Here is a 21,981-nt window from a genome sequence, read left to right as displayed (position 1 = left end):
CGTACAAATAAGCTACAATATCGAGTAATTATAACAGGGGTAACGATACCGTATTTTTACTTTTAAGACTGATATATTAAGCTTTGGTTTGGCAAGACTTGGATAAAACAACACATTTGAAAATATAGTTTGTCAATTAAACGTGTTTAATATGGGAAAATAATAAGGACTTTCAAAAACCTTTTTGGTAACACCGTTAAAAGTGTATAGTATCACTGACAAATCTTAATATATGACTTGAAGATTATGTATATTTCATATTTGGAAATATGTCAGAAACTGTGAATGATTCATCTGACCTTTCTTTTTAATTTTGGTTATGGTTACACGAGACAGACCTAAAAGATTTGTTCATATAATATATACAGCATTATACAAATATAAAAAAGTGGAAGTATCAAAATCTTTGAGTTGAAGTACAAACCTGTCATGACGGTGACAAGATCATACACGGACTACAAGTAAGTGTTGCCAGTAGCCGATTTTAGAAAATTACTAAAAGATGCCATGTAAACATATTTAATCAACAAAATGTACTAAAGATTGGAACTTTGATATAGAAATAATTAGATGTGTATATGACAACGTATCAATTGGTCCTTAAAAATAAACCCCAACGGATTGATTAAAATAAGTTGTATTTGTCATAAAGGAGATATCATACATAAAGTTTGGTGTTTTCTTTACAAATAAAAATTATATATAAAGTAATTCACATCGCAGTGTGATGTAAAAATTGGCTGAGAATAACTTATTTTGTTCTAAATAAGAAAAAAAAAATTCATTGATGGAATTGTTAAATAAAGTCCAGGGCCTTGAGACGTTTTGTGTTGCAATAAATAAATTAAAAACAAAAAGAAATCGGAGGGACCTTAATATGGCCGCAGTATTTTAAATATAGAACCCATTTAAAATTAATCTACTGAATAGTTTGACTTGTAAGGATAAATATTCCTATAACATATACGTAGAATATGCACGATACATAATTGTATATAAGCAATTCGAGATTCGTAATTGCTAACTTATAATCTGAAGATGGAATTGAGCATTATAAACCCAATTTCTATTACATTAGCATTGCTTTCGCGTTACATCGGACTTATAAGACCCTTATAATATTATTTACAAAGCGCTACATATCGGAGTTTATACCTAAACCACTTATTTTAGAATGTACAACGCTCGTAATCAAAATTCCGGAGGGAATAAGGCCTTGAACGTAAAATATATAAATACCCCACGATGATTAAAAATAAAATTATTTCCTCACTGGTACAGGTTTTGATAAAAACAAAAACGAACTTTTAGATATTTTTTTACTTAAAAATATCTCGCTAGATGGCGCTGACTGAATGTTTATTTTTCGAATATTACATACGTATCTCTAACGCTATTGTTATAGTTACATTTATTACAATAGCAACTTTAAAATCTATTTAGCAAACTATTTGGAATTATATTATGTTTCAATTAGTTTTTCAAAAAAACCCTCATACGCATTAACGACAACCTTTAATATTGCTTTGCGCGTGATGATTCTTAGAGAAAATTCGCTCCATTTACAAATTTATTATTACAGCCAATACTTTGTATTTAATAAAAAAAAAAAAAAACTATTGATCAGTGGCGAAGGGTCCTCATAACCAGATTCCTGCTGACTTCCCTTTATGTAGAATCTAATTATGATTAGAACCTAAGATGTTTTTATTACATAGATACGTTGTCCGAGCTAAATACTGGCAAGACGAAAGCAAGGTAATTAAGGCCCGACTTAACGGCCAATGAGCGTTGCGGCACTAACGTTGTTATGTATATATATCCTTTTCTAACGAATGTATGCTGCATTTTTTTATTCCTTCTTCGAGCCAATTTGCAATTATATGTACAGGTACGTGAAGATAGCAAATAGTGCGCCGTTTTTATGTGCCATTTTGTTAGTGTATGACGTGTCTATTTGTAAAACGTCATTGATTAGAACGATGTGAAGACCGCATTTATGCATATTGGTACCTATATGTTGTGTCGGGTTCCCTTTAAGGAAAATTTCACCTTCCGCCACTGCTATTTATACATACGTGCGGTATAGACTTGCTAAAATCATTATGAAATCTTAATTTTTTTTTATTGCTTTGAATGACGAGACGACCATAAACAGCAGAAACACCATCCAACACTTTGAATACCAAGTATTGTTTGGTATTCCACTGCGTTCGCCATACTGAGACATGAGATGTTAAGTCTTATGTCCAGTAGTTACACTGGCTACAATCCTTCAAACCGGAACACAACAGTGACTACACACTGCTGCTTGGCGGCAGAAAATATATTTACTTCGCAATATTAACGGGACTTGCGTTTTTGATGTCCATCGTTACATGAATGGTCTCTGGTCGATTTAGTGTTGTCTTCGCTCCTGCGTTTCGATTTTCTTTTCTTTTGGTGTTTTCCGGGTTTTTTTGAATGAGTGTACCGTTACATCACTATTTGTAAATTAAAGAATTTATTATCCCAAATAAAATATCACCAAAATCCACAAAGAAACCAGAAAGCGGTTATGAAAGAGGTTGCGCGATAAATTTGATGTTTTTTTTCGACTTTTGGTAATAGTGAATGATATAGGGTGTTAAAAAATCGTATTATAATTTTTCATATTTTATAATGTCTATCATCAAATTATCACGAAAAAATGCCACTTTAATATAATATAGACATCCATAATGGCGTATGAATTTAAAGACGTATTTTTTTTGTGAATTTTGTAAGTATTTTTTTTTTAATCTTTTAGGCGCCTCCCCGGGGAAATAGCTTTGAGAATTCGTTCCCTGCTTGTACGAGTTATGTGCGGGAATATGTGAATATTTACGAATTATTTAGTTAAAAATCAATTTTAGGTCGTTTTGAAAATTTTAATTACCAAAATATTATATCTTATTAAATTGATTTTAGTGTTGGCTACAAATGAAAATGATGTGCACTTTATGAGATACACGGAATAAATATTTTTAATCGTATTTTTATTATTAAATAAATTATATCCATATTATAATAAATTTGAATTACAGAAATATGATCTTTTTTCTTTTTTTATGTGTTTTAAATTTCGAATAGATAGCTTTTAAAAACTATATAAAATACGGTTAGCGCGCCATTTTGCTGCGGGGAGGGGCTTTAAGATATTTTTATTTACAATCATCATATACTATTACCAAAAGTCGTTTTAAATCATGCTTTTAGAGTGAAATGAAGCTCGAAATGAATAAAACTATTACATGCTTGAATACCCTTTTTTACTACAGAAATGTATATTTTTATAACAGAATTTACGAAATACAGGGTGTTAAAATAAGAAAAATGCATTCTTATGATGAAAACATATGAAATAAATATTAAACATGCTCATGATCCCAAAAACAATTGAAAGAAAGCAAATTTGAACAATGTATAATTGTATGACAAATTTGAAACAGTTCGAATAACAAATCTATGACACGAAATTAAAGTCGATTTTGTAATGTCTAAGAATTTAAGAAATCATATTGTGACATCACTGATGTTTCTTTGTTTTAAAATGAATTGCTCGCGACTCCGTCTGAATAAAAGTTTTCCGGGATAGAATTCCCGCCATATGTTTTTCCGGGACAAAAAGCAGCCTATAACCCTTCCCATCCTGGGAATCAAACTCCATACCAATTATCATCGAAATTCGTTCGGTAGTTTTTGAGATTATCGCGTTTAGACAGATAGAGGCAACGAGGGACTTTGTTTTATATGAAGTTAGATATTTAAGAAATGATAAATCCAAATATCACGTAACACAATTGCTAGAGTTAGAAAGCACGAATAATGTAAACCCGCTACGAAGTCAATACGAGACTATAAAAAATAAATGTACGCTTAGAGCTACCACACTGGGAGCATCAAATAGCCTACTTAATCTTAAATTTTGAGCATTTTCATATTGATTTCTTATTTATCTTCTTTAGAAAATCCGTCTTTAAAAATAGAATTAAAACAGCTATATTGAACAATCAAAATTGCAACGTAAAATTAAGCACTTAAGTACTTCAGATGTCGTAGTATACCAACTTATGCACATAGTGACGTCATCATTATGAAAGAATGTGCGTGCGAGAGAGATAGCATTATTTTGATTATACAGATATGTGAATTGCTCAATTATTATACTGCGTCTGAGGAACAAGTCCTCTATCCCTAATGTCTTTTTTTGTTCGGATTTTCAATCGCAAATGCTCCCGGTGGGATATGCTCTACTTTTACTTATTGTAATTCTTGTAGCTATTTATAACAGACTAGATATTACACGATACTTAATTTAAAATAAAATAAAAAATACTACATTTTAATACTTATAAAAAACGAGATATGAGCTACAAAATTGAGATTCATTGAGCCAAACTAAATCGAGTCGTATTCTATAATTATTAGAGTCTAATTTATGTACTATTATAGTGCTTTAGATCACGTTTAGCTCATGCATCGTGTTTTATGTCAACACACATGTCAAAATGCTACACAACACATATAACATTAAAAATGTATAATTAAGCACCAATAATGCCACAACACGGAAATTATTCGCAACTAAATACAACATTCACTCGTATCGACTTCGTAAACACCACAAATGAGAATTGATACCAATTTGTATGAAAGAGCGCACATTCAGTAAAGAAAGCTTATAGACTTATGATTGACAAAGGATACTGAACAAGGAGTTTGCGTACGCCATCGGCTTCACGTACGGGTGGGGCTGTAAAAAAAAAAAATAAGCTGTATACAGGGTCATTTTGATATTGCGTTACTGAATGAAAACACATACTTATCTGCTTGGACATAACACTACAATAAGTTATCTGAGCCGTAGATGTAAAATAAAAGTGTATTTCGGAAAAAATTAAAAGTAATTTTAATTTTACGCACCCTAAAGCCAATACCACTACTCTAAGAGAATTCGTCGCAGCGGCAACATCATACTTTCAGTCAGAAATACACACGCGCACACCACATTCGCATTAAACTACAAAATGATAAAAAAATCAGAAAACTAAAACCAGGATTTTTTGGTGAAAATATTCGTTATTAATGGATGATTTTTGGCACAATGTCATCTAATGTGAAGACGAGTATGTGGTTTCATTTAGTAACGCAATGTCAAAATGATCTTGTATACTAGTATACCAGTTACTTGGCAGAGACTTTCCCATCCTCACACTCACCACAACTCCTGTAAGCCAGGGTCAGTGGCACGCATTTTATGACACCGAGCGGTGAAGCTCGGCGAGTCTCAGGGAACACTAAGTTGTCATTATCCCGCAACGACATTAATCAAATAGAGAGGAGTTGGAAATATTAATTGTCCACTACCCTCCATAGGAAAGCGGGAGACAAAATAATGAACTAAGGAGGCGTTTTGACCTCAAGGATAGGGACGTTTACAACTAGATAACCTAGTTATAAAACACCACAGACTGAATTAAAAGAAAGGGTCTTATCACATGAGTTGTTACAGCTTGGCAGTGGGTGGAAAGCAACGCCGAACAATACCAAACGCTTTTTTAGATCTGTCGTTAAAATGGACCAATCTGTTTGTATATATCCGGTTCCAACAGGCCGGCGTAACTGTGTCGACTGCTGAGAGATAATCATCTCTCGTCAGTCGAGATTCTATTGGACTCCATTCCACTTACCATCAGGTGTAGTGGGGTCATTTTCCAAGCCCGTATGATCACAATGATTTTCCTCCGAGTTCCGTCATAATTTTAAAATATATTTGGTTTTATAAAAATCAAATAAAGTAGTAATCAAATACGTACCACCGCTTCGTAAGTAGTGAAGTTTGGCTTCAAGTCTTTTCCGTTCATTGTGATGAAAGCACCGAGGTTGGCCATTGTGTCGCTGCGAAGTATAATGCCATTAATATCTTATTATAAATGCAAAATTATATTTATTGGTTTGCCCTTTATCCAACAACAGTTCAATACGATTATTTATTATAAATGCAAAATTATACCAATTTTCGGATTCTATCGCGGTTTTAGTATTTTATTTTCTCCCGACGTTTCGAAGACTTTGCAGCCTTTATGGTCACGGGGGGGGACTCGAAACGTCGAGAGAAAATAAAATACTAAAACCGCGATAGAATCCGAAAATTAGTTTAATTTCAATGTCTAACATTCGCGTAAACATAAGAAATCATTATGCAAAATTATGTTTGTCCGTTTGCCCTTTTATTAACAATTCAACACGATTATTTATCTTAAAGAATCTATTTGTGTTATATATTTCTCTGGGTCCTATACGACCCACTCAGTTTCTTTAACACGTTTTCCATTCCACAATGATATTAGATAGGCAGACTGTGTTAAAAGCCTGTATAGAAACTAAATCAATTCCATTCATCTCTTCAGACACACCGGGTCCTTTCTGACCCACACGAATGGATTAGGATATCGGTGGAATAAGATAATATGACTAACACACCACAAAGTCACCAGTAATTAGGCACCAAGAATACGTAGACACACTTGCCATCGTGCTGTTATAACCCTGTTCTGTAAGGGTTCTGGCTGTGACAGCACTAATGCTGTCACCGTCAGCATTTATAAAGAACTAGCTTTTGCCCGCGGCTCCGCCCGCGTTATAAAGTTTTTCAGGCTAAAGTTTTCCGTTATAAAAGTAGTAGTTTCCCGGGAGCCTATGTTCTTCCCAGGATCTCAAACTGTTTCCATACCAAATTTCATCTTAATACGTTGGGTAGTTTTTGAGTTTAACACGTTCAGGCAGACAGATGCAGCGGGGGACTTTGTTTTATAATATATTTTTAGAACTTTTTAAGAGGAACAATCCCGTCATACATCATTGTTGCATAACTTTAACCGTTTACGCAGCGCACGCAACGGAAGCTCTCAAAACTAATAATTTTTCCCCGTTTTTGCAACATATTTCATTACTGCTCCGCTCCTATTGGTCATAGCGTGATGATATATAGCCTATAGCAATCCACGAATAAAGGGCTATCCAACGCAAAAAGATTTTTTCAGTTTGGACCGGTAGTTCCTGAGATTAGCCATTACTGCTCCGCTCCTATTGGGTATAGCGTGTTGATGTATAGCCTATAGCACTCCACGAATAAAGGGCTATCCAACGCAAAAATAATTTTTCAGTTTGGACCGGTAGTTCCTGAGATTAGCGCGTTCAAACAAACAAACAAACAAACAAACTCTTCAGCTTTATATAATAGTATATAGATATATATACTTGACGGGACCTCGGGCCCATCAGTCTGTATTTGTTATTCTCACGCGACGGTTGCCTTCGGACCTCTTTATATTCATGTGATTCAATAAAAGGATTTTTTAAAAAAAATTTTTTTAAAGGTCCCCGTAACAGTGCGCAAGCGCGTAGTCCTCGTGGCAACGTACGATTCGTCACGTCGAATCCGAATTGCCCTCCACATTTCACCCCACACAAAACGGGTCTTTTCCGACCCGCATTAGAATGACAGTAAACAATTCGACTACAATAATATCAGCCCTGTATTATATACTTGCCCACTGCTGAGCACGGGCCTCCTCTACTACTGAGAGGGATTAGGCCTTAGTCCACCACGCTGGCCTAGTGCGGATTGGTAGACTTCACACACCTTCGAAATTGTTGTAAATATGGTATATGTTCTTAGTAATTAAATAAAGTTAGTAAAAAGATGTTATTGACACGAGTGTTTATTTCGGACTAAAGAGAAGTAACTATGGCAAACAAAATACAATTAGTTCTAAAAATAGAACATATAAAAAATAATAAGTCACGACGAAGGTTACAATCTCCAACAGCCGCCCTTAATCGCAGTTGTGACAGAAACAAAACAAATAAAATAATTAAGTTTCTAAACCTAAGTTAACTACACATCGTTTGTGTGCTAGAGGTCCGAGGGCCTTCGTTAGTACATCAGCAGGCATATCGTTACTTTTTATATATTCTAACTTAACAATATTATTAGATACCTTTTCCCTAATAAAGTGAAACCTAGTATCTATATGCTTCGTCCTGCTGTGGTGTACAGGATTTCGAACAAGATTAATGGCACTTTGGCTGTCAGAAGCTAAGTTAACTGAACAAAGTATACCTGTTATCTCGTATATAAACCGACGTAAGTAACACGCTTCCTTCGTGGCAGACGCTAATGCCATATATTCTGACTCGGCCGAACTTAACGCAACAGTAGGTTGCTTCTTGGATTCCCATGATACTGGACCTCCACTTAACTTGTAAACATAACCGGTGTATGACCTTCTGTCGATTGGACAGTTTGCCCAGTCTGCGTCACAAAAACCCTTTAAAGGTTCTCTATTCTTCCTGTAAACCAATGAATAGTTTAGGGTACCTTTTAGGTATTGCAGAATCCTTTTAGCAGCATTCCAGTGTTCTTTAGTAAAACACGTATTAAATTGACTTAAATAGCTCGTAGCGTAAACGATGTCTGGTCGTGTGTTTACCGCTAGATACATGAGGCATCCTATTAAGTTTTGATAAGGATAAGACTCACCGACTTGACCATCCATTCTTTTTTCCATATTCTTTTTAATTAATGGAGTATCCACGGCCTTACAATCCTTCATATTAAATTTTTCTAATATAGAAAGAATATAATTTCGCTGGTTCAACCTTATACTCTCGGAATCACTTTCAACTTGTAGTCCCAAATAACATTTCAGTATTCCGAGATCTTTTAATGAAAAATATTTCGACAAATCATTCTTGACAGTGTCAAATGTCAAATCAGAATTAAAGAAGACTATTATGTCATCAACAAAGATTCCTAATATTACAAGTTCTTTACCAAAAGTTTAGTATACACACAAGGTTCGGAAGGAGTTCCTATGAAACCTATTTTAGAAAGCGTTTCATTTAACTTTTTATTCCAAGCTCGCGGTGCCTGTTTAAGACCGTAAAGAGATTTCTTCAATAAACAAACTTTGTTTTCTTTACCCTTTTCAATAAAACCAAGAGGTTGCTCCATGAAAACTTCTTCTTCTAAATCTCCGTTAAGGAAAGCTGTATCGACATCTAAGTGCTTCATTCTCAACTTCATATCTGCAGCTATCGCAAACAACGTGCGGAGGGAAGAATGACGAATCACTGGTGCGAACGTCTCGTTGTAGTCTACACTTTCAACTTGATGAAAACCTTTGACGACGAGTCTCGCTTTATACTTGATAATATTACCATAAGCATCCCTTTTAATTTTGTAAATCCATTTACATGGTATAACCTTTTGTTAGGTCTATCTACTAAATTCCATGTATGGAGTTTCCTTAAGGAACTATACTCATCAACCATAGCATGTTGCCACTTATCAGCATCATCGGCATGAGTAGCTTCGTAATATGTCGTAGGTTCATTAGAATCTACCATTGACGTATTGTAAGCTTTATAAAAATTTGTTGGTTTTCTGTCTCTGGAAGGGTATCTGCGCTCAGGGTGCGATTCCTGTTCCAAATTCGCTGTCACTTCTTCCACACTAGGCATCCTTAAGTCACTGAGAGACTCTCGCTCTTCCAGAGTCACTGACTCTTTTGTACTTTCTAGATTTACTGGTAAAGTTGCTTCAGCCGCCGGGCTGATACTCTCATCACAGTCATAGAATTGACAGTCATGATCAAACTCAGACTCAATCTCTTTTGCTCATCAAATAACAATATAGATTTTGACTGTGCGACAGACTCAGATTGCTTCTGCTTTAGCGCTGTAAAGCAATTTTCAAAAAAGGTTGCATCTCTGGATATAATAACTTTTCGTGGGTTAGCAGGATCCCTAAAAATATAAGTGCCTGGATTTTCAGAATAACCGACGAAAATTGCTTCCTGTGCCTTGACATCTAATTTCTTCCTGTGACACGAAGGTATATGGACTAGAGCTCTACAACCAAACACTTTTAGATGGCTAAGATCACATTTTCGTCCATACCATTTGTCATAAGGAATTTGTCCACCTAAGGCTCGATGAGGAGACCTATTTTTAAGGTAAATGGCAACTTGGAATGCATCTTCCCAGAATGCTTTCGGTAGTGAGCTTTCAGCTAGCAACGTTCTTGCCTTTTCTGTAACCGAACGATGGGTGCGTTCCGCTACTCCAACTTGCTGAGGACTATAAGGCGTCGTTGTTTGATGTTCTATACCTTTTGAAGCAAGATAATCAACAAACTCTTTATTCACGAACTCCTTACCTCCATCAGTCCTAATTGCTTTAATTGTTTTATCTAACTGATTTTCAACAAAACATTGAAACACACAAAATATATCTTTGACTTCTGTTTTAGAAGAAATAAAATAAGCAAACACTTTTCGCGTATAATCGTCTACTATTGTCAACATATATCTATTTCCTTGAAAAGAAGTTGTAGACACCGGTCCCATCAAATCCATATGGATCAGTTCCAAAGGGGAAGTAGCCCTATTAAACGCTAACCTTTTGAAAGGTTTTCTTGCTTGTTTACCTTCCACGCAAGCGATACAACTAGTTTTATCTACTCCTGTATACTTTATACCTACCTTGTGATTTTTCAGTTGGTTCATGCCTATACGACACAAATGTCCTAACCTCTTATGCCATATTTGATAACTATCCTGACAACCAGAGTGCACATCTTGTGTCAAAAATTATCCGCCACATTCTCGGGAACATTTACAGTACCATCTAAAACGTACAGTCCACCACAGGGCGAGGCATGAGCAACAGATTCACCTGTAAAATTAAAAGTATCAGATTTATAAAAGTTACATCCATTTTTATCAAAAACACAAATAAAACCCTTTTCAACAGTTTTATATACAGATAACAAACTAGCTTTCAAATCTGGTATATAAGCAACATCACTAATATTGTTGACCACGTTCTCGGGCGTGTTTATTGAAATATTTCCAATTCCGCAGCACTTAATCTGTTCTCCATTTGCGACAGTAACAGTACCTTGATTCTGTATCGAGATATTCTGAAACCAGTCCCGTCTAGAAGTCATGTGTCTAGTACAACCTGAATCTACATAAATTATGTCCTTTCTTGGGTTTCCAGAAGTATTAAGACTTGTAAATATCGTATCATTGGTATTTACCGCATTGCCTTTCTCCTTCTTGTTTCTCTGTGGACAGTCTGGTCTCTTATGTCCAGGTGTCTTGCACTCATAACAAACTATATTCTTCTTCATTGACTTAGGCTTCTTCTTCGCATGAAAAACAGAGTCTAATGATGTAGCCACATCTTTGGACATTTCATTAAGCAGTTTTGTTTTCACCAACTCTGTAGTCACGTCTACATTGCAATTTTCTAAAGCCATAATGAGAGGTTCATACCTTGGAGTTAGACCTCCCAAAAGTATTGCAGCAATAGACTTGTCCTCTATGACTACATCAATATCCGCAAGATCCTGTGCGGTTGACATAACTGCGTTAATATATAGTTCAATATTTTTGAACTCTGATAGACTCAACCTGTACAGTTTACGCTCCAAAAATAATCTTCGTCCTATTCCCTTATCTTCAAAGGCTTTTTGCAAACAAGTCCATGCCTCAGATGCAGTTTTCGCACATCTTATATGGGTTATCGCTGCACCTTCTACTGATAAGCATATCTTTGCTAATGCCTTTGCGTCTTTGCGTACCTTTGTAGAGGCAGGGGTTGTGTCTCCTTTTGGGTATCCACCGATTGTTTCCCATAAATCCTCATGGATAAGGTAATTTCGCATCTTGAACTTCCAAGTTGGATATCCATCTTTTATCCTCAAACAAGGAAATGGAAAAGATGTGATCGACGCAGGGGAATTTTTCATACTCGAAACATCTCCAGATTCATGTGACATTTTCAGACTATTACTATTTCCTAGTCACACAAAAAATATATACAACTTTATTTTACTAAATAACGTGAAAAAAAACTAAGAACTAAGCGTTCGTGCTGATAACGTGTTGTAAATATGGTATATGTTCTTAGTAATTAAATAAAGTTAGTAAAAAGATGTTATTGACACGAGTGTTTATTTCGGACTAAAGAGAAGTAACTATGGCAAACAAAATACAATTAGTTCTAAAAATAGAACATATAAAAAATAATAAGTCACGACGAAGGTTACAATCTCCAACAGAAATTCCTATAGAGAACTTCTCAGATGTGCAGGTTTCCTCACGATGTTTTCCTTCACCGTTAAAGCGAACGATAAATTCACAAAGAACACACACATGATTTTTTTAGAAAAGTCAGAGGTGTGTGCCCTTGGGATTTGAACCTGCGGACATTCGTCTGGCAGTCCGTTCCACACCCAACCACGCTGTCGCCGCTTATTTAATTCGACTAACTCACCAATAATTAGGCGCCGAGAACACGGTGATGCATTTGCCGTCGTGAGCCAGTTCGTAGCCCTCGTTCTTGACCTCGTGGCTGCGGATGATGTAGTCGAGGTTGTTCCGCTGCAGGAAAGCGTTGGTCACGTCGGGTCCGAACTGACAGCCGACGCCGCGTTTCGACGGCGAGCGACCCAACATCGGCTGCGGGTCCGACCACAGAAGCTCGCACATTATGCCTGGAAAATGTATTGGACATTTTCTAATATGTTTTTATTACATAGATACGTTGTCCGAGCTCAATACTGGCAAGACGATAGCAAGGTAATTGCCCGACATTCACTTAGTCAACCTCCAACCACTGTCGCGGCTTGTCGGCTTACTAACTTTTTGTATTTTTATAAATAAAATGCCTTCCTGTGTTTTTAGTCGATGTACAAATTATACTCCAACTGTGAATGAACAAAACGTTTCGTTTCGTACGTTAGTAATAAGTATACACTATTTAACTTATTTTTTAACTAATAAATGCATTTCATTCGACTGTCACGGCGACGGGGCGGTCGACGCTCGGGCCCATTCGGGCACACTCGGGCCCACTCGGGTCGTATCAATGCGAGCCGCTAGGGCTGTGAGCATAGTAAATACAGCGCTGTTTTTATGTGCAATTTTGTCAGTGTATCTCTATTTTGTTACTATATCTGGTTCTCGTACTGTGTACATACGTGTTACAACAACTACGCTACCGAGATAGTCAAAGAAAGAGGAGCGGGGAAAGGGGCTTTGTTTTATAATAATACTAGCGACCCGCCCCGGCTTCGCACGGGTGCAATGCTGACTATTTAATGGATGTTATTATTATACATATAAACCTTCCTCTTGAATCACTATCTATTGAAAAAAACCGCATCAAAATCCGTTGCGTAGTTTTAAAGATTTAAGCACACACAGGGACAGAGAAAGCGACTTTGTTTTATACTATGTAGTGATGTAAGGACATGCTTTTGTTTGCGGTTCCGCCCGCCTGAAACTTGTTCCAAGATAAATATTTTCCCAGTTCAAAAACCAGCTATAGCACTCAAGAGTAATCTGTAATGTATCTTCCTATTAGAAAAAAAAAATCAAAATCGCTTTAGTAGTTCCTGAAATTGGCGCTTTCAAACAAACTCTTCAGCTATACAAACTCACCTTCCTCAGGCGGTTGCTTGTTCCTCTCAACGTTCCTGATGTCGTCGAGGGTGACGTCATCCCTCGAGAACAGACCCCCGTGCATGACCAGCACCCTGTTGTTGATGCAATGAGCGAGCGGCAGCCAGTTGTACACTTCGGTGAACAGATCCGCCATCGGTGATGTGTATTTTGCTGTCACTTCGCCGCGGAATCCGTACATTCGGTTCATGTCTATTGTCTCGTGGTTTCCTGTTGGAATATGTGTTTTTAATAAGCCTTAGGCAGTCAGTCAAAGTAGTATTTGTCAACAAGTAACCCGAGGTAAAAAAAAAAATGGCGGTAGGTATCATATCGTGGTCAATTTATGGGAAATCAAAAACAAAGAAAAAAGTAAATAAATCTAAAAGGGAGGCCGGTAGGAATCGGGTTGCATGGACGCTTAGCCACTGTTAGATAGCGTCGGTGGAATGATCGTATTGCGATAGGTATTAAATTGGTACATTTTACCAAAGTAGTCGCCGATAGAACTTAATATTTTACTAGGGATCCGCCCCAGTTTCACATGGCATTCATTATTCATAGACAGATATTGATGATGAAACAATAGTACCATAAATAAAACTTTTGTCGATCTGATTTCACGCACACGCACACACACACGTACGCACGCACCCACGCACGCAAACAGATCTTTATCATACTAAGACCGTGTCTTCGATTAACATATTCGCTACTTTTTTAACCGGGTAAATTGCTAAGGAGGGAAATATTTCAATTTTATATCACGTTTTTTTAACTAGATGACGCTAGTGTCTTATATATGGCGTTGCGGTTCGTATTTTTCTACCTAGAAAGGTTTTCGATGCGGAAAAAACACGATCAATACCTAGTACAAAATAAATGCGATTTGATTCGACGCATTTCGATTCTACTCTTAGTTATCGCGAGACAGTCTTTAAAGATCACTCGCCAAGCTATCGACAACAATAAATAACAAACCAATATCCGAGCCAAACTTGATTTGCACAAAAACCTTGACCTCTAAATAATTAATAGAAATATAATAATACTAAAGTATAGATATATGTTCTAGCTAAAATACTCACATTCAAACCAGTTTGTTTCATAACCTTTTTTTATGAGGGTAATCATCTCAAGATCGATTATAGACATTCACGATTTGGATAATTTATTATATAGGTCCATTTTGACATAGCGTCGATAAATGAAAACATACTTGTTTTCTTGAAAATAACACTACAATAAGTTACTCGAAAGAAAATAGTCAGAAAAACTCGGTTCTGGCTGGTAAATTTTTTAGATAGATCGAAAAAAACAATTATCGCTTTTTAAAAATAGCGATAGATTTAACACTTTTTTCAGGATACATATCTGATACTGGTCCCTTTCATCTCGAACTTCAAACTATCGCAATGCGGTATCTAAACATGTTAAGTAACTAACTGAGAACTAAATTTTTGGTTAAGCTTCGGTTAATCGATAATCGATGCCATACTGTATATCGATTATCTATTCGTAATATAATCGATAAGAACTAACCTCGAGACATGAAGAAGTGGTCCGGGTACAGCAGTTTAAAACTGAACAGAGTGAAAATGCACTCAACACTGAACGACCCCCGGTCCACAAAGTCTCCGTTGAACAGATAAGGGTTGGTCTCCGATGGTAACCCGTTCAGCGCGAATATGTTCAGCAGGTCGTAGTACTGGCCGTGGATGTCGCCGCACACCGTGAACTTCTGATTGTCCGCCACTTTGATGTCGACTAGCGACGGTTGCGTCTGTAGATACGCCTTCACGTCGATCAGGATCTGTTGGTAGAAGAATCGTGTGAATTTACCATCACACATACGCACGCACACGTACGCACGCAAGCACGCCCGCGCACACACATATATACAAAATAGCCAGAGGTGTAACTAGTGGTCCAATAGTTGTGTATTTCATATTATGATGTGATAGGGTGGCGAGCCTATCGCCATATGGGACCCAAATTCCATAGTCCAGGTCGATACTGAGTGTAATAATCAAATATAATTGTACCCAACTCAATAATCAAACCTGTCAACGCACGCAAAATACTTGCTGGTGATAGGATATATTTTATATCCACCTGTATAGCGAACACTGTACACACGGTGTTAAAATCCGACAGTGGCCGACGTAATTGTGTCGCGTTCGGGATCAGCCTGTGTATATCCGGTTCCAACAGGCCGGCATAATTTTATCGACTGTCGACGGATAATCGTCTCTCATCAGTCGACATTCTGTACCCCACTCTAATTACCATCAGGTGCAGTGAAGTCACTTGGCTATGCTCGTGAAAAATTTATAGTGTGAAAAATAAATGTACAAATTAATACATATTATTAACTAACCTTGTACGCATATTTTTTATGTAATTTTTTTTGTTGTCTGTAATGTTCCATCAGATCGGTTGCGAATTTGAGAGTAACTTTGCCATCTTCAAGGGCAGGGCCATTGTAGTCATCTTCGATTGCTGTTGAGAAAGTGACGTCATAATTAAAAAAACTTTTTGATGGAGAACTATTTCGGGTAAGTTATATAAGTGTTTATGTTTTGTTTGGTTTTACTTTTTTATGGCAAAGAATTTTGGAAGGTATTTTTTTTGCGATCAAAAATACGTTGTAATTGGCTAATATTAAGATACAATATTAGCCAATCACAACGGCCCTATGTCTACGCACTGCGAAGGCTGCCATGCCGTCAGCACTGAGAAACAGACTTGTTATCACAGCCATGCTCCGTCCTTAGATAAATAACGTCTATGAATACCGAAGTTTGTTTGAACGCGTTAATCTCAAGAACTACTAAACCGATATAGATTTTTTTTTCACTTATAGGAAGCTACATTACGCCTGAATGCCATAGGCTTTTTATCCCTAAAATAATTATCCCGGAAAAGTTATTTACGCGAACGTAGCCGCAGGCAACAGCTAGTTCAATATAAAATCAAACAATATATCTAATTAGGTTTACAGATATGGTATCAAACACATTTTATCTAATATATTTATAAATCTAATCTATGTGTAGCACGAATAGTCTGTTTTTGTGTTGGGGCCTTCCCAAGAATGAGGCCATCTGAATAACTTACAATGCGTTAAAACTTTGAATCTAACACATACGCCTTTCATTGGCGAAAATATTTGATAGACCATCATTTTCTAATTATAAAGGTAACATTAGATCATTTGAATATTATCATTGAGCAAATTTTTTTTATTGCTTTGAATGACGAGACGAGCTTGCCGTTCGCCTGATGGTAAGCGATACGACCGCCTGTAAACAGTAGAAACACCATTCAACCTTGAATTACAACGTATTGTTTGGTATCTTATTGCGTCATCCTAAGACATGAGATGTTAAGCCTTATTATGTCCAGTAGTTACACTGGCTACAATGTCCTTCGAACCCAATCACAATAGTGACTACACGCTGCTGCTTGGCGGCAGAATTAAGACATTGCAGTGGTACCTGCCCAGGCGGACTCTCACATGTGAGAGACCGATCACCAGTAAAAATCCCTAATTTCATTACAACATTACGATCATTACTTTTTATTGAAGCTTGATATAAATTCAGGCATTTATTAATCATGGAAAACGCATGCTTCGAGTTGGACTGTCATTACACGCAGGCGAAGTCGCGTGCAATGTCTAATTACTTTATTTGCAATTAGTTCAATTTAAAAGTCATAAGTTCGCAGAGCATGCCATATTATGTTGAAATTCTAAGTTATTGGACAATATTGTCTGACACAACTAAGCTAGTTGATCAGATTTTTTTTGATAGCCCCATAATATGGCATATTCGATTTTTTTCTAACAGATCTAAGTGGCAGTTTCATCAAATTTGGTATGATGAATTCGAAAATATTAATGAAATTACTGTTCCATATTAATACTCAGAAGCACTTAACATGTTACAAATTATGTCAGACAGTGTAATGTAATGTTAAAAACACCATTCAATTAAATTTATTTCTCTCGCTTTTTTTTTATAGAATAATGTGCTTTGGTTGAAAGATGTTAAGAGCTATTGTTTTTAATCTACAAGTCGCTCAGCTTTATTGCGAAGAACTCTCAATGCTAAATTAAACATTTTTATACCAAATGATTTTATGGTTAGTTTGAAGGTATAATCTTGGGCTTAATTACAGCTGTATTGAACCTAAAAATTCTTTTACTAACATTACATTCTGCTGGAGCAGCACAAGTTATATAATAATATCAGCCTTGTATTATATGCTGTCCCACTGTTGGGCATGGGCGTCCTCTACATCAAGAAGATTAGGCCTTAGTCTACCAAGCTGGCCTAGTGCAGATTGGCAGACTTCACAATACCCTCAAAATCCTTGGAAAATTTCTCAGTTATGCAGGTTTCCTCACAATGTTTTCCTTCATTGTTAAAGCTAGCGATAATTCATAAAGTATACCCACATAACTTTAGAAAAGTCAGAGGTATGTGCCCTTAGGTTTTGAACCTGCAGATATTCATCACTGCAGTCCATTCCATACACGACTAGGCTATCGTCGCTTTTTACACAAGTCACATATTATAAAACATAATTGAGGAGTTGGGTATGTAAAACTAGTCAGTCAACAAAGTACTCACTCATAGCATCTAAGTTGATGGAATTAGCTATGTTCATATCCATGTTATCAACCGAAATGGCCTTTTCAAACGCAATCTTCTTGACAATTTTATTGCACTCGTTGTATTTAAGTTTTGCATCTTGATCATTGGGCCTAACTTTGGTTACCTGCAAGGAAGACAAATATTATTATTTATGGCAGATAGATTTAGAATAAAAAAGGCCTCTTAGGATGCGCAATAATATTACTAGATACTAGTGGTAAAGGGTCCATATAAACCGATTCCTGCTGGCTTCTCTTTTATAATTTTTGTAAAATCGTATTATCATTACAACTATTTACAGACCGAATTCATTCATTAGTATGATTTTTTTCGGTTTCCATTATGGAACATGTTATCTTAAGCCATTACAAAATATGGTTTTATTTACTTGAATATTCTACTTGAAAAAGATAATTTAACTCACAATAAATAAATAATATGAAAACTGATACTTAAATATTTTATTTTTACTCTGCATTTTTACATAAATAAATCAAATCAAGTGCATTGTTTCAAAACAATATTAAATTGTTGTGACCATAATTATTTGACATTATAAATACTTGGATTCTTGTCAACCGTGATAATTGTTTGTTGATGTTGCACCTGCGCATCTTTGATTTGTAGAAAAAATAGTTTAGCCACTTGCCTGGGTTCTCATTTTCTGTATTATAGCAAGCTGTAGTGTGGAGTGTTCATTAACAATAATTTATACTATTATAATAAAGAGGAATTGTTTGTGAGTTTGTTTTTTTGTGGGTTTGTAGAAGCCGATCTCTGGAACTACTCAACTGACTTTGAAAATGTTTTTACTAACAGGAAACTACATTGTTCCGGAGTGCTATAGGCTACTTTTTGCTTAAGAAAATATAAAACAGGACTTATTATTTCTCACAATCATAAATACATGAGTTAATGTAAAAATATACAAACTTTATAAAGTAACAAATATGTAAGACATTGTAAAGTTACTATTAACCTTTTGACAATAACTTACAATGTTTAAGGGCCTATATCACAATGTTCAAGGAAATGTTATCTACTAGTTAATGTAATGTTAACACTCAATGCATTCTTTATTTTCCTTTTATTTGGGAGCTCGATTTTGAATTTGGTACCTTTGTATTATATTCAATGTTTAGAGTTTACTTAGACAATGAGAAATAGGTCCTAGATGATATAACATTTTTATTATCATATTAAATTAATACAATTTATGCCCTAACATATTTGTAATAATATTTTCACAAGTTGTTTTTTTTTTATTTGGATACTAATATAATTTTTATATTATGAATGTGAAAGTTTGTGAAAATTATTGAACGTAAGTTAGTAAATTTTTTTTTATTTATAAATAACAATAAATAATTGATGTCCAGGATCCTTATCTCTACTAATATCAAAGTTTATTTGTTTGTGTGAATGCACTAATTTTAGGAACTAATGAAGTGACTGAATATTTTTTCACTGATAGGAAGCTATGTTACTCTTTAGCTATAGGGTACCTTTTATCTTGTGAAAATATAATGTATAATGAAACCCAGTTCCTTGCCACATTGGTCTGAAGGGGATAAACTGAGAAAGTACCAAAGGAAATAAACTGAACAGATTTCAATGTAATTTGCTATAGAAATAGTTTTAGACCCTGGTAAGGCCATAGACTGTTTAACCTGGGAATATATATTGCAGGCCTTATCCCTTTTTTCAAATGGCCAAAGCTATGAGCAAAAGCTATTTAACGCAATATAAGAATCAAATCCTGAAAAATGCACTGGGTGTTATTTGTAGTGGGAAATAATTCCATATTACAAGCAAGATTTACTTTAATATATACCTAAAAACATGTAATTTCTTTAGCAAATTTAATGAGGGCAAATTCTACTATAATATAAAGAAAAAAAAAACTGATTTGGACTTAAGAATCACTGGCATGTTCAACACTGCTATAACGAAAATATAAGCATACCTATATAAGTGTTTTTAAGTTATGTACTTACATATTCAAAATCCTTAAGCGCTAATTTGTACTTCCCAAGGGACATGTGAGCCGCGGCCCGTCTGTAATACGCCTTGGTGTAAGCTTTGTCCAACTCTATTGCCTTCGAAGCGTCGGTTAGCGCATAACCAAAATTCTCCAGCCGCAAATTCGATATACTCCTATTCGCGTAAAACACCGCATTATTTGGATTCTTCTCTATTGCTTTTGTATATAACTCAATAGCTCCGTTGTAATCTTGCCCTGAAATTTTGAGGTTATGTAAATTTTTCACATCATTTCTGTCACATCAATTACATACACATCGAAAATGGTTAAAATTGTTTGTTCTCGTCTCATTAACGTATTCAATTACTTACTTTTAAAATATTCATTAGCTTCATTTTTCAATTTTTCCGCCGCCTCTATGTCTTCTTGCGAGACGGGTCCCGTAATTTCCTGAGTATTAGCCATCGCACCGAGTCAAATTTAATGTAAAATTTATAATGTAATAAAGTAAATTAATTGGCTAATCATATAAATCGTGATATTCTCACATTCATTTACATGCTATCCGCAATTCATGAAAAATTAATTGACAGATTAATTAATGAATGAAAAGACTGAATGGTATGTCAATTGTCATGTGAATGAAACCATGAACGATAATTGTTGATGTTGCCATTTCTTTATTGTATTTATTTTGATTGATGTTTTGTACTGAATCAACCCAATAATTTTACTCTTATCTAGTTTCATATTTTTTTATTTATTTATCATAACTAAATACTTGCACGCATTATTATTGTCACCCCTTGTGCAACCGCATCAAATACTTTCGCTTTCCATATATATTATAATTCTCTTTGACTTTCGCTATAAGTAACATCACCTCACTGCGAGTGGTAGGACTGCCCATGTGTCAAAAATTAGAAAATGGAACATGGACATTTGGTAATATCTTGATGTCGCTAGAATGTAATACAATCACAATACAATGCAATATGATAGTAATATAATAGTTAATATAATACTATTAAGTTTCCGGCTAAAGGCTATGTATCCATGGCTATGATTTTTTTTTAAATCAGAATGTAACAGAAACAATATAATCAAAGAGCAATGTCTTTTCCATGTTGTATTTCTTCCCTTCTCTTATTTAATGTTAATATTTATAAAGCTATTTCTTCAGTTATTGTACATAATAATATAAAAATATAGTTTGTATATACCTAATGTATTATATTGACGAATATTATTATTATTAACTCTTTTCTATTACTATTTAGTAATTAATATATTATTGTATAACCAACTTTCCTGACTTATTTAATCCAAATTCCGAATCCTATTTTCTTCCTGTAATATGTTTCCCTAGCTTTATTGACATTGGCGTAGCAATAACACAGTGCTTGTAGCCATATTAAAAAAAAAAAGAGCAATATATTTGGCAATATAATTTTACGAGAGAGTTCTGAATGATTGAAAATTTTCCAGAAAATTCTAAAGTTGAATATCTTATTCCTTTTGAATTTCTGTATTGTTTCCAGATTGTCCCATTTTTCCACACCGGTAGGTAATTCCGCTGAACGATAAAAAATTACGCCAAGTGTTTGTGCACTGTCAATAAGTTTAACATTTCCTATATTTATGCCTTATACTTATACATTGTACATAATGCAACGGTATTACAGAGATTTCTTTGTGAATCATGACCCTACGTTTGGCCTTAGGCCTAAACCCTTTCAGTAGCAGAGGATGTTCTTGCTCTCAGACTTAACATGTGACATTAGGTATAGTT

The 21,981-nt window shown here is 35.3% G+C and overlaps 1 protein-coding gene across 2 annotated transcripts; it reads right to left on the bottom strand.

Annotated features, from left to right (window-relative positions):
• Positions 1 to 2,442: 2,442 nt before the first annotated feature.
• LOC115446803 (serine/threonine-protein phosphatase 5) lies at positions 2,443 to 20,822 on the bottom strand. Of its 2 annotated transcripts, XM_030173604.2 has the most exons (10): positions 20,561 to 20,822; positions 20,203 to 20,444; positions 18,182 to 18,329; positions 15,922 to 16,043; positions 15,084 to 15,354; positions 13,542 to 13,772; positions 12,373 to 12,592; positions 5,838 to 5,919; positions 4,729 to 4,774; positions 2,443 to 2,483 (listed from the first exon to the last, which is right to left on the bottom strand). In XM_030173604.2, the coding sequence occupies exons 1-10, from the start codon at positions 20,652 to 20,654 to the stop codon at positions 2,476 to 2,478; spliced, it is 1,464 nt and encodes a 487-aa protein (XP_030029464.2). In that variant the 5' UTR covers positions 20,655 to 20,822; the 3' UTR covers positions 2,443 to 2,475. The 2 variants fall into 2 exon arrangements, with proteins under 2 accessions (XP_030029464.2, XP_037294073.1); XM_037438176.1 differs by lacking the exon at positions 2,443 to 2,483 and having other exon boundaries at positions 3,269 to 4,774.
• Between the last annotated feature and the right edge of the window lie 1,159 nt (positions 20,823 to 21,981).

The sequence above is a fragment of the Manduca sexta genome, chromosome 13 (assembly GCF_014839805.1).
Source record: "Manduca sexta isolate Smith_Timp_Sample1 chromosome 13, JHU_Msex_v1.0, whole genome shotgun sequence".
NCBI classification, from domain to species: Eukaryota; Metazoa; Arthropoda; class Insecta; order Lepidoptera; family Sphingidae; genus Manduca; species Manduca sexta.
Note: the sequence above shows the minus strand (reverse complement) of the source record. Positions and strands in the feature narration are given on the sequence as shown.